This window comes from Pipistrellus kuhlii, unplaced genomic scaffold (assembly GCF_014108245.1).
Source record: "Pipistrellus kuhlii isolate mPipKuh1 unplaced genomic scaffold, mPipKuh1.p scaffold_m20_p_13, whole genome shotgun sequence".
Classification (NCBI taxonomy): Eukaryota; Metazoa; Chordata; class Mammalia; order Chiroptera; family Vespertilionidae; genus Pipistrellus; species Pipistrellus kuhlii.
The window spans coordinates 38,936,823-38,948,828 of NW_023425438.1; the positions used below are offsets into that span (position 1 = coordinate 38,936,823).

Genomic DNA, 12,006 nt, shown 5'->3' on the forward strand with positions numbered 1-12,006 from the left:
GACGGCGTTCCCTGGAGTAGGGTCGGGACCGTTGTCCCAAAGAGCGATCGAGCTTGGCCCCCCTCCCTTCCTTTCCCCTCCCTCCTTCCTTCCGCTGCAACACGGCTGACCACAGCCCCGCGCGGACAGGCGGCTCGCAGCCGGCGCTCTCGGGCAAGCAGGGCAACGAGAAGACCGTGAACCTCAACCCCATGATCTTAACCAACATCCTGTCGTCGCCTTACGAATTATTTACTCTGAAGTTAACTCGAAAGCAAGTGATGGGTCTCATAACACACACAGACTCTCCATATATTAGAGCCCTCGGATTTATGTACATAAGGTACACTCAGCCCCCTACAGATCTGTGGGATTGGTTTGGATCCTTCCTCGATGACGAAGAGGACCTAGAGGTGAAGGCTGGCGGAGGCTGTGTAATGACCATTGGAGAAATGCTGCGGTCTTTTCTCACAAAACTGGAGTGGTTTTCTGCCTTGTTTCCAAGAATCCCAGTTCCAGTTCAGAAGAATATTGATCAACAGATTAAAACCCGGCCTCGGAAAATCAAGAAAGATGGGAAAGAGGGCGTTCAAGAAATAGACAGACATGTCGAACGCAGGCGTTCAAGATCTCCAAGGAGATCACTGAGCCCGCGGAGGTCCCCAAGAAGATCAAGAAGTCGAAGCCATCATCGGGAGGGCCATGGGTGTTCTAGTTTCGACCCAGAATTAGAGAGAAAGAACTCCAGCGCCTAGATCGCGAAGCCAAAGACAGAGAGAAAGGCGACGATCCCGGAGTATTGGTCGGGGCTTAGATCGAAGGCATAACAGTAGGGAAAGGCATAGAACTCGGAGTCGGAGTCGTGAAAGGAAAGGAGATCGGGAAAGAGAAAAAGAAAATGAGAGGGGTAGAAGGCGAGATCGTGACTATGACAAGGAAAGAGGTAATGACAGAGAAAAGGAGCGAGAGTGATCAAGAGAGCGGTCCAAGGAGCGGAGAAGTAGGGGCGAGGTGGAAGGAAAAAAAAACATAAAGAAGACAAAGATGATAGGCGGCACAGGGATGACAAAAAAAGATTCCAAAAAAGAGAAAAAACACAGTAGAAGCAGAAGCAGAGAAAGGAAGCGTAGGAGTAGAAGTAGGAATGCAAGGGAAACGGAGCAGAAGCAGGAGCAAAGAGAAATCCAGTAAGCACAAGAGCGAAAGCAAGGAGAAGCCCAATAAGCGAAGTCGGAGTGGCAGCCAAGGAAGAACTGACAGTGCGGAAAAGAGAAAATGGGAGCGGAGCCCCAGCAAAGATAAATCTAGAAAGCGGAGCAGCAGCAAAGAACGTGCCCACAAACGGGATCCCAGTGAAGGCAAGGACCAGTGTGCCAAACAGGATGAGCGAAGGAGCCAAAGCGCAGAACCAGAGAGCCAAGAAAAACAAAAAAGCAAAGACGAGACTGTGTGAACATGCTTTGTGAAAGTGGATCACATTGAACCTGTAAATCTTTGATTAAATCTGCTTTTTCTCCCTCCCGAGTTGAGATTGTTGCAGTAGTATGTACTCTTCAAGCTCCCTTAGACTACATTTTCATTTCCTCTGTTATGTAGGGAATTGCCTTTGTAATTCTATTTATTGCATTGATGTTTTCACCCAATTGTTGAGTTTGATACATGATGCACAGATTGTTCTTGCCTAATTACTGTTTAGTTTTTTGAGATGTACAGTCTGTACATATGTCCTGAAAGTGTTTTAATTTCTTTGGCATGGTTGCCATATTGGTTAAATTTGTATAAGGCAATAAACTGCCATTAATTCTATTTTTGTTCTGTAGGTGTGGGATTATGGTTTGTATACTGAAGTTTAGCATGGCTGTGCTTTTCGTAATAGAATGCTGAAGACTTTGGGGGGGAAAAATCGTACACCTTTGGATGAGGACAGTGGGGGAGGTAAGGGTAGAGTTTGGAGTGGGAACAGGGTGGAGGGGAGCTATGGAGGGGAAAAGGAGAAACATAATAATCTGAACAATAAAGATTAAAATTTTTTAAAAAGTGAACTGACAGAGCTCCAAGGAGTAGGAAAGCAAGAAACCAAATTCCTCATGTCTTGAATCACTCTGTGCCCAAGCAGGGCCACCCCCTTGCTCCCCAACTGATAGGAAACTACGTTCTCCCAACTGAGGTAGACCCCACTTGTAGCTGTTACATCCCTATCTGCTCTTCTATGAGGAGAGATGGTTCTCCAGAATTCTGCTGGAGAGTGGCCTTGGCCCTGAAGCAGGGTCTCCTATGGATGCAGTGGGTTTACTCCCTGGACCCAGTGTTCTATGTTCTTCTAGGCCTGCCAGGACCACTGCTCCTCTCCAGCTCAGTGAGAACACGGATCTTGGGAAGGAGCTGACAGAGATACCAGGCCAATTCCTAAGGCAACTCAGGTGTTTATTGTTGGCAAGCAGAAAGAAGGCGGATAGGATTCCCACTGGCTGAGGTTCAGGGCTCAGAATGGGGCAGGACCCTGGAGGGGAGCGACTATACTTTGGGGCTTGAGTTCTTCATTAGCTGTGCCCTGGTCACCTGGGCTTCTGTCTGGATGGGGCGCATCTCAACGGAAGGAGAGGTACAGTCTTTTTTGTCCTCCTTCTGGGGTGTGCCAGACCTGAGCAGCACCTGTGTGGTTGGGTTCCACATGCTCACACCAGGAGCCAGCTTCAAGGCTTCCGGCAGCAACACTGGCTGCCACATCACCTGGGATGTGGCCTTGAGGACTTGGGGTTCAAGATAAGACCACCTGCGAGGATCCTGGCCCTCCTGGTCCGGGGGGCCCTGCGGAGGTACATGGGTGCGGGCGGCCCACAGCTCTTCCAGCAACTCCGCCTCCCCTTCCCAGCCCCTAGGCCACTTTGCACCTGGCCAAGTGCAGGGGCTGGGGCTGCGGGCCATCTGGGAGAACTCCAGGTGCCTTTCAAAAAAGTGGCTTCCTGGGCCAGGTAAGAGCCGGTTTGACTGGGAGGCTGGTGGTGATGGGTCAAAGCTTAAAGGGGGAAGTTGGGGCCCAGGGTGCAAGGCAGGGAAAAGACCGCAGGGAGGACGTGGGTAGAAAGCTGCCCGGGGTACTTGGAAACTGGAACCAGTAGCTTGTTTGGCCGGGGCCTCTGTCTTCTTGACCCGGGGGAGCCTGCGGTAGATTTCCAGGGGTTGTACCTCGGAGTCTGGATCCACAACCTCAACTACTGGGCATACCCATTGGCTCGGCAGCACTGAGGCCTTGCGGCCGACCTTACGCGGATGCGTACTCAGCTGTGAGTCCAAGCACCAAGGCTGCAGGCAGGATTCGGAGGGGCTGGGTATGATGGAGTCCAAGGCTGTGTGGGACATCTCGTCCTTCTTGAGCACCTGCTCGCTTATGTCCCCGGTGTCAGGCGGTAAATAGAGGCCCTCCACTGAGAATTGGGAGCTGAGGGGCCGGGTGCTCTCTGCCGATTCCTGGGAGCTGCCTGCCAGGGACAACTCCAGAGAAGGGTGGGGACTCCCAGAGGGAGCTCTCTCTATCACTTGCTCCACAGATTCTGACAGCTGTTGGAGGCTTGGGTTCCTGGACTCTGCCGAAGATGGGCAGCCTCCTTCCTGGTTTTCCAATTCCTCTAAAGTCTCCGTGGGGCCTGCCTTCTGAAACAGCTCTGGGGTGGGTGGAGGGCTGAGGGTGTCTCTTGGCTTGGAGGATTCCACCTGCTCCTCAGAGCCTCCATCTATCAACGATCTTCCTACAGAAATCTGGTCTACGCTCTCTTGGTCCTGGGGAAATGCACCAGAGGTGGGGGTGGAGGTAGACAGTGAGAGGTCAGAAAGGGGAGAGGGGAACTGAGGGTGGAGAAATCTTGGAGAGGCCGTAGGGAAAAGGAGGATGCACTAGGGGCAGGGGTGGGGGTCAGATGCAGCTGGGGGCTTACTTCGCTTTGGAAGGAGTCCTCCAACTTCACCGAAGCTGGTTCGTGCAGCAGGGGCACAGATCCCTGAGCCCAGGCATCCGTTCTGCATGCCAAGGGCTCCTCGTCCTCTCCCCAGGTGGGGTCCTCAGCCACTGCAGACTCTCCCTCATCTCGAGCCAGGAAACGCCACTCGATGATCTGCAGCATGGCCTCCCGAGCCTGGTTGATGGTGAATGGGATGCACTGCAGAAGCGAGGGAAGGTCTCAGCCAGGCAGGAAGGCGTGGGAGAGGGGGTAGATGGGTTTGCAGGGCCCAATCCAGGCTCACCTGCTGGGTCAAGTAGACTTTGAAGGCGGAGTCCATGACACGCCCCAGCAAATCTGCCAAGACGTCCCCTACCACGTCCTCGCCCTCCTCCACCATGGTGAGCAGCATCCACTCAGCCTCAGTAAGCCGCCCGGGAACGATGTCCACCTGCGGCACTGGCACAGTAGGCGGCCGTGTCTTTTCTGTCTTGGATCTGGTCGCCCCACGATCTCGGACCTGCCTCTGTGGGAAAGGAGCAGGGCAATCAGGGCAGGAAACGGAGGAGTGGACAAGAGAAGCAGCTACAGGCCCAGAGGAAGCTTTCTCAATTTGTCTAGTAGGAAGGAAAAGCCTTCTGAAAGGGACAATTAAAAAAATAAATAAATAAATAAATAAAAATTAAAATATATATATATAATTGATTTTTTACAGAGAGGAAGGGAGAGAGACGGAGAGTTAGAAACATCGATGAGAGAGAATCATCAATTAGCTACCTCTTGCACGCCCCCTACCGGGGATGTGCCCGCAACCAAGGTACATGCCCTTGACCGGAATCGAACCTGGGACCCTTCAGTCCGCAGGCTGACGCTCTATCCACTGAGCCAAACCAGTTTCAGCTGAAAGGGACAATTTACTAAGAAAGCCTACTATGTGACAGGTACTTCTCAGCTAATTTAATTTTCACAACAGCTCACTGAGCCCATTTCACAGACAAAGAAACTGAAGCTTGACACAAGTTAACCAGCACTTGCTTAGGATTCTGCAATAAACCCAGGCTGTATATGGCTCCAACTCCACAGGCCTTGCTATTTGCACTAGTCCAAAGTGTTCAAAGTTCTTGAGAGGAAAAGGACTTGACAGATGAGTCAATATATGGGTGCTGGAATAATTGGTGCTGTTTACAGTCTCCTCCTCCGCAAGTCAACTTAAATCCTTATTTTACAATATATAATACATCTAAATAACTTCTAGATGAATTAAAGGACACACACACACGCACACATACACAAACAAAAATATAAACAAAAAATAAAATGTAGGAAAAATAGGATAACTTGCCATATAATCTCTGGGTAAGAAAAAAACCAGTATATTCTTCAATTGCTTCCCTGTGGTACAATTGTCAAATTTTCCTGTACTTACTTTTATAAACTTTCTTTTTTCTAATTTACAAGCTGATATTAGTAATCATTTTCTGGCACTTATAATAGTTGCATACATTGTCTTGACTCAATTCCTACATTTTTTTAGACTTCACATTTTTATTTGCATTTTACAGAATTTGCCCAGATCACATAACAAGGAAGTAGTGATCATTTACATGCAAGTTTGACTTCAGAGCCTGACTGTATACTGCTTCTCAAACAAGAAATACAGGGAGGGGCAAAAGTAGGTTTACAGTTATGAGTACGCAGAACAGGACTTATTCATGTATTATTTATTTATTATCATATTATTTTCCATACGAACTGTAAACCTACTTTTGCCCCTTCCTGTATTTAATAGCAAATATTAAAAATATATATTCCTGCCCTGACCATTTTGGTTCAGTGGATAGTGTGTCAGTCTGTGGACTAAAAGGTCCCAGGTTCAATTCTGGTCAAGGGCATGTACCTTGGTTGCGGGCTCATCCCCAGTAGGAGGTGTGCAGGAGGCAGCTGATTGATGTTTCTCTCTCATTGATGTTTCTTAACTCTCTGTAAAAAATCAATAAAATATATATATTTTAAACATATATATATATATATATATATATATATATATATATATATATTCCTAAATATATTAAAACTCATATAAAATAAGAATGTCTGGCCGGTGTGGCTCAGTGGTTGAGCATCGACCTATGAGCCAGAGGTACAGATTTGATTTCCTATCAGGGCACATGCCCAGGTTGCGGGCTCGATCCCCAGTGTGGGTTGTGCAGGAGGCAGCCAATCAATGATTCTCTCTCATCATTGATGTTTCTACCCTCTCCCCCTTCCTTCCTCTCTGAAATCAATTAAATATATATATATAGTATATTTTTTAAGATAAAATCTAGGTCCCAAGTTTATTTCAGGACCTAGGCATTTACTACTAGATTCCTGGAAGCCTCCTCACTTCCCCATAAGAGTCTACTTGAACCTGATTCCCTCCAAAATTCACCTCAAATCTTTGCTTCCTCATCCCGCAACCTCACTAATATTACCTGATGTTCCCTAAAATTCTCCCTCAAATCTGATGTTTTCTAAACTTCACACTGGACTCAAAATCCCTTGAGCCTCATTTCTGCCACGGAGACCAGCCCTGGTGGTAAATCTAGAGAAGAGCCCAAAGACCAGCTCAAACCAGCGCAGGGCAGTAGTGCTGGGCAAGTCAGTTCTTTAGACTTCCCCTCCAAGCTTCTCTCTCTCTCTCTCTCTCTCTCTCTCTCTCTCTCTCTCTCTCTCTCTCTCTCTCTCTCTCTCTCTCTCTCTCTCTCTCTCTCTCTCCCTCTCTCTCTCTCTCTCTCTCTCTCTCTCTCTTCTTTTTAAATATATTTTTATTGATTTCAAAGAGGAAGAGAGAGGGAGAGAAACCGGCCTTCTCTTGCACGCCCCCTACCGGGTAATCAGCCCACAACATGACCATGTGCCCTGGACCGGAACCGAACCTGGGACCCTTCTTCAGTCCACAGGCCAAACCGGCTAGGACTCCAAGCGTCTCTTGTGCCTAGACGTGGCCTGACCAGAGGGGCCAGGGATAAACGTTACACAAAAGTTCTTCAGATGTTTTATTTTAAATTACCTTCTTTTAAAACAATTTGATTCTAGCAACTCCTCCCCCCAATCCCTGGCCACATTCCCGTTAATCCATTGAAATGGGGGCCTCGGTGAGAGAGACGTAATACACCCATTAGCTGTTTCTAAAGTAAATTTTTGCTCTTGGACTCTGCACCTCATTCGATTTTTCCCCTCAGCTTCTGATTGTGACAAAGCATGGGAGTGGGCATAGGGTTTTGTTGTTGTTGTTGTTGTTTTGTTGTTGTTGTTGTTTGCCCCCAAGTACCGACGTGGATGCCTGGGCCATCTTGAACGCCGGCGTGCTGGGCTGGCACCCGGTACCGTGGGGCCGGTCCAAGGTTCCCGACACCGACCTGGAAGGCCGATCCCGGCTCTGGCGCACCCCAGCTGAGCTCACCAAGCTTACCGAGCTTTCGTGTGCCATCGCTGCCGCGGTCTTCAGCCCCGAGGTTTCTACAGCTCCGGGCGCCGCGCCGCCTAACGGTCGCCCCGGCAACCACGCTGTGCGCTGATTGGCTCGTCCTCTCCGCTGTTGCCCCGACAACCGCGCCCCGCGCTGCTGGTTCCGGTGGTTCGCCCCGCCCACCGGCCTGCGTCAGTGCGTCGTCTCTATGGTGGCGGCGGATTCGGAGGGACCTAGGGATCCTGGAGTCAGGCAAGCCGCCCCTGGGGCTGCTGATGTGACCCCTCACCCAGGCTGGGGCTTTGGGGAGCCGACCCGAGGGTGGAAGGGCCTAGAGACTACCCTGCCGTGCCCCGCCTTGGCTCGGGCACTTGGGGCCGCTGGGTCCTGTGCCATCACCATTCCTCCCTCCTCCAGGGTCCCCCCAGCGTCCGTGACTCAGCCCTGGGGCTCCCTCCACTCTCTCGCTCCATGAGACCCAGCTCCAAGCCAGACCCCCCAGCACCGTCCCTGACCTAGGCTCAGGGGTCTCCCCATGACATCATGACTCCGTTTCAGGGGTCTCCCCCAGTGTCTTAGGAGAGCACCTGCCACCCTCCGGTGGGAATCATTGCCGTCTTCTGTTTACCCCTCAGCTTTTGGTGACTCGAGCGGCTCTCCCCCAGGATGTTCCGCCGGGAGCGTTCCATCCCTCTCAGAGGCTCGGCTGCCGCCCTGGGCAACAACCTCTGCGTGCTGCACCTGCCGGTCTGCAACCTCACACATTTCGGGGTCGTCCACGGGCCCAGCGCCCAGCTTCTCAGCGTTGCTCCTGAGGGTGTGCCCTTGGCCCAGCGCCAGCTCCACGCTAAGGAGGGGCCTGGACTGAGCTCCCCACTTATCACCCAGGTGAGGAAGGAGGTTGGAAGTAGTGTTGCTGAATCCAGTCCTAACCCCGCCCTTCCCTCTCCAAACCTCAAAGAATAGCCTTCCCTAACCCTCTGAATTTCTGCTCTTCCGAGTCATGCCTCCCGCTGACCGCTTGTCCCTACTCTAATCCCCCTCCCTCCAGGTCCACTGGTGTGCCCTCCCCTTTCGAGTATTGCTGGTGCTCACCTCCCATCGAGGAATACAGGTAAGAGGAGGACCTTCCTGCCCTCTCAGGCTAGAGCCTTCTCAGCCCTCCACGGACCCAAGGCTCCTCCGCACTGGCCTCTAAGCCCTCCCAAGTTTTACACATGCTTACGTAGCCCACTCTTCCTTATTTCTCATCTTCGTTCCTTCCATCTTTTTTAATATATTTTTTAAAACTTTTATAAGAGTTTGAACCAAACTTGCAGCATAAGCCAGGGAGCAAGATCTCAAATGTTCTCCTTCCTTCCATCTTTTTAAATTCCCAAGTACCGCCCTAGCTGGGTTGGCTCAGTGGATAGAGCATTGGCCTGTGGACTGAAGGGTCCCAGGTTCGATTCCGGTCAAGGGCACATGTGGCTCGATCCCCGGTAGAGGGTGTGGAGGAGGCAATCAATGATTCTTTCTCATCATTGATGTTTCTCTCTCTCTCCCTTCTCTCTGAAAAGAATAAAAAATAAAAAAATCCCAAGTACCTTCTCTAATATCTGCCCCTTTGTGAGCAATGTGACCTTGGGCAGTTGAACTGATCAGAGCCTCTATCCTCCTCTGTAAAGTAGGAATAAGTGGCCTATGCGGAAACTGGTTTGGCTCAGTGGACAGAGCGTCGGCCCGCGGACTGAAAGGTCCCAGTTTCGATTCCGGTCAAGGGCATGTACCTTGGTTGCAGGCACATCCTCAGTAGGGGGATTTCTTTTGAGAGCCAAATTTTTTAAACTCAAACTTCTTCTAATGCCACTTCTTCAAAATAGACTCGCCCAGACCGTGGTATTTTGTGGAAGAGCCACACTCAAGGGGCCAAAGAGCCGCATGTGATTCACGAGCCGCGGTTTGCCGACCACTGGGCTAAGGCTAACATGAATATATGACATCACTGCCCTTGCCTTCCAGATGTATGAGTCTGACGGCTCCGTCATGGTCTATTGGCACGCGCTGGACTCCCGAGATGCCTCTCCAGGTACCTGCAGGACTGGGTGTGGGTAGGGAGTGTTCGCTGGGCCTGGAAAAAGCACTATTTCTAATAATTTCCCCCTTTTAGACTCAACACAGGCTGTGTTTGCCCGAGGGATTGCTTCCTGTGGCCATTTCATCTGTGTAGGTGAGAGGCCCAAGGACAGGGCATTGGTGTGTGTGTGTGTGTGTGTGTGTGTGTGTGGCGGGAGAGAGGGTGGGGTACAGGGGTATAAAGGGGTGGGCTTCAGTCTGGAAGGTCTGAAGAAATTGTGGAGGGTTCAAGGGAAGGTGGAAGTGAGGGCGGGCAGAGACTCCAAAGAGCCATGGATGGGTTCAGAGGGGCGGGGTGAGGTAGAATAAGGGTAGTCATAGGGTGGGGAGGGGGGGGCAGGACTGTTGGGGCAGTGAGAGATTTTTTTGTTTTGTTTTTTTTTAAATATATTTTTATTAATTTTACACAGAGAGGAATTGAGAGGGATAGAGAGTTAGAAACATCGATGAGAGAGAAACATCGACCAGCTGCCTCTTGTACACCCCCACTGGGGATGTGCCCACAACCAAGGTACATGCCCTTGACCGGAATTGAACCCGGGACCTTTCAGTCCGCAGTCCGATGCTCTATCCACTGAGCCAAACCGGTTTCGGCAAGAGATGGGTTTGTTACTAAGTTTTCTGGGATGGAGGGAGCTCTGAGTGTGGTGGCTGGAGGCGCAGAAGGACTAGGACACACTGCTTTTGTAGGAATGTGGTCTGGCCGGGTACTGGTGTTTGACATCCCACTCAAAGGTCCCAACATTGTACTGAGTGAAGAGCTGGCGGCGCATCCCGCGTCAGTCACAGACATCGCCAGCGAGCCTGCCCAGGAACCTGTGAGTGCAAACCGCTTCTAATTCAGTGAGCCTGGGGTCCCTCCCCACCTTGGGAGGCAGGAGGCCTGAGTGACGTCTTGGCTCTGCCGCTAAGCAGCTGGGTGACTTCAGGCAAACTGCTACATTTTCCTAGGCTTCAGCAACCTCAGGCCCCGTGACGAAGCTAGAGATGTTTTACGTGGCATTTAAGTAGTTCACTAACACTTCTCAGTACTCATATGATTGAGGAGTTGGACAGATGGCTTCCAAGATGCTTTCCCGCTCTGACATGTGCAGCTTCCTTCTCTGGACTTGGGCAAGTCCTACACTCCCAGCACCACCCCCTCCAGGAAGTCTTCCCCCTATTCCAGCTCTCACTCATCTCCCTTAGCTGACCCCTGAATTGGTGCTGTCTTCTTGGGTTGCAAACCTTTTGAGAACGGGGTTTGTATTTCTAATTCATACTCTGCTGAATCTGGCCCAGAGCTGGGCCCATGGGCTGTGTTGGCTGCCTAGTGCTGGAGCCAAGGCCGAGCCTAGTTATAATTGACTGGCTTACCATAAGACCTCCAGAAGGCAGAACACTGTGGCCTCAGTTGCATCATCCATCTACCAAGTACAATTATATAATCCCTCCTAACACGTGTGTGTGTGGCAGGGAAGGGGTGGGGGGACTGTGAGGAATGCAAGGAAAGCATTCTGTGCTTCCTGAGGGAACCTTGTTTCCAGTGAGTGAGGGCTCCATGCATCTACTGCCTCCCTTCCCTGGACACAGGACCCAGCAGGGGAGAGGGAAGGGCTGACCCTGCCTTTCCCCTCAGGACTGCATGGCTGACGTGGTGACAGCAGATGACTCAGGCTTGCTTTGTGTCTGGTGGTCAGGTCCTGAATTCAAATTACTGACCCGGATTCCCGGATTCGGGTAGGTGAGGCAGAGGGGCTGAGGGCCTCCCGAAGCAGCTGCAGGGCGGGGAGTGGGCTCGGGTGTGGGGAGATCGAAGTGGGGCGTTGCCCTTGCAGGGTCCCGTGTAACTCCGTGCAGCTGTGGAAGGGGATCGTGGCCGCGGGCTACGGGAACGGGCAGGTGCGGCTGTACGAGGCCAGTACGGGAGCGCTGCACGTCCAGATCAACGCCCACGCCCGGGCCGTCTGTGCCCTGGACCTGGCTCCGGGGGTGGGCAAGGTCAGTCTGGTTCCCGGGACCGGGATGTTGAGAGGAACCCCCCAGGCTTGTCTTTGTCACTTGAAGCACTCCAACCTGGACCAGTTTGTCAGCACCTCTGACTCCCACTCATCCTCCTGCCTTTTTAAATAGCTCCTTTCTGCAGCCGAGGACACCTTTGTACACATCTGGAAGCTGAGCAAAAGCAGGGAGAGTGGCTGCACCGAGGTGGGTGTGGAGAGGGGGGCGGGCCAGCGTGGGGCAGCGGGCCCTGAGCAGCCCTCTCCTCCGCAGGTGGAGCACTGTCATGGGGAGTGTGTGCCTGACACCCAGCTGTGTGGTGCCCGGTTCTGTGACCCGTCCGGCAGCTCCTTTGCTGTGACTGGCTACGACCTCACCGAAATCCTGAGATTCAGCAGTGAGTGAGAACGAGAAGCCCTCCTTTCCTCCTGTGGTGTTTATAAAGTGCCTCCTCCACCTGGCCCGTGTCTGTTACTCAGTACCAAAGCCATCTTTCACAGCCGGGGAGCTAGGCTCCAGGGAAGAGGGGACGGGGCAGGCCCAGAC

At 51.8% G+C, this 12,006-nt stretch overlaps 2 protein-coding genes and 1 pseudogene across 3 annotated transcripts; 2 read left to right on the top strand and 1 right to left on the bottom strand.

The window, feature by feature from the left end:
- Positions 1–202: 202 nt before the first annotated feature.
- Positions 203–1,486, top strand: LOC118717562 (annotated as a pseudogene).
- Positions 1,487–2,386: 900 nt separating this feature from the next.
- On the bottom strand, positions 2,387–8,025 carry CUNH2orf81 (chromosome unknown C2orf81 homolog). The gene is made up of 4 exons (XM_036435765.2): positions 7,369–8,025; positions 4,219–4,440; positions 3,912–4,133; positions 2,387–3,756 (listed from the first exon to the last, which is right to left on the bottom strand). Exons 1-4 carry the CDS (start codon positions 7,384–7,386, stop codon positions 2,494–2,496), a joined length of 1,725 nt encoding a protein of 574 aa, XP_036291658.2. The 5' UTR covers positions 7,387–8,025; the 3' UTR covers positions 2,387–2,493.
- Positions 7,521–11,919, top strand: WDR54 (WD repeat domain 54). 2 transcript variants are annotated; one of them, XM_045580932.1, is made up of 10 exons: positions 7,521–7,617; positions 8,031–8,253; positions 8,417–8,479; positions 9,367–9,433; positions 9,515–9,574; positions 10,171–10,298; positions 11,099–11,199; positions 11,298–11,460; positions 11,593–11,667; positions 11,734–11,919. In XM_045580932.1, the coding sequence occupies exons 1-10, from the start codon at positions 7,574–7,576 to the stop codon at positions 11,863–11,865; spliced, it is 1,056 nt and encodes a 351-aa protein (XP_045436888.1). In that variant the 5' UTR covers positions 7,521–7,573; the 3' UTR covers positions 11,866–11,919. The 2 variants fall into 2 exon arrangements, with proteins under 2 accessions (XP_045436888.1, XP_036291661.1); XM_036435768.2 differs by having other exon boundaries at positions 9,521–9,574.
- Positions 11,920–12,006: the final 87 nt, after the last annotated feature.

Excerpts from the sequence above, each read along its gene's own strand:
- CUNH2orf81 (XM_036435765.2), bottom strand. Across the intron at positions 4,134-4,218 it reads AAGTCTACTTGACCCAGCAG|TGCATCCCATTCACCATCAA; the intron begins GTGAGCCTGGAT and ends TCGCTTCTGCAG. Across the intron at positions 3,757-3,911 it reads AGGACTCCTTCCAAAGCGAA|GACCAAGAGAGCGTAGACCA; the intron begins GTAAGCCCCCAG and ends GCATTTCCCCAG.
- WDR54 (XM_045580932.1), top strand. The coding sequence starts at position 7,574 with ATGGTGGCGGCGGATTCGGAGGGACCTAGGGATCCTGGAGTCAG. Across the intron at positions 8,254-8,416 it reads GCTCCCCACTTATCACCCAG|GTCCACTGGTGTGCCCTCCC; the intron begins GTGAGGAAGGAG and ends CCCTCCCTCCAG. Across the intron at positions 9,434-9,514 it reads CTCCCGAGATGCCTCTCCAG|ACTCAACACAGGCTGTGTTT; the intron begins GTACCTGCAGGA and ends TCCCCCTTTTAG.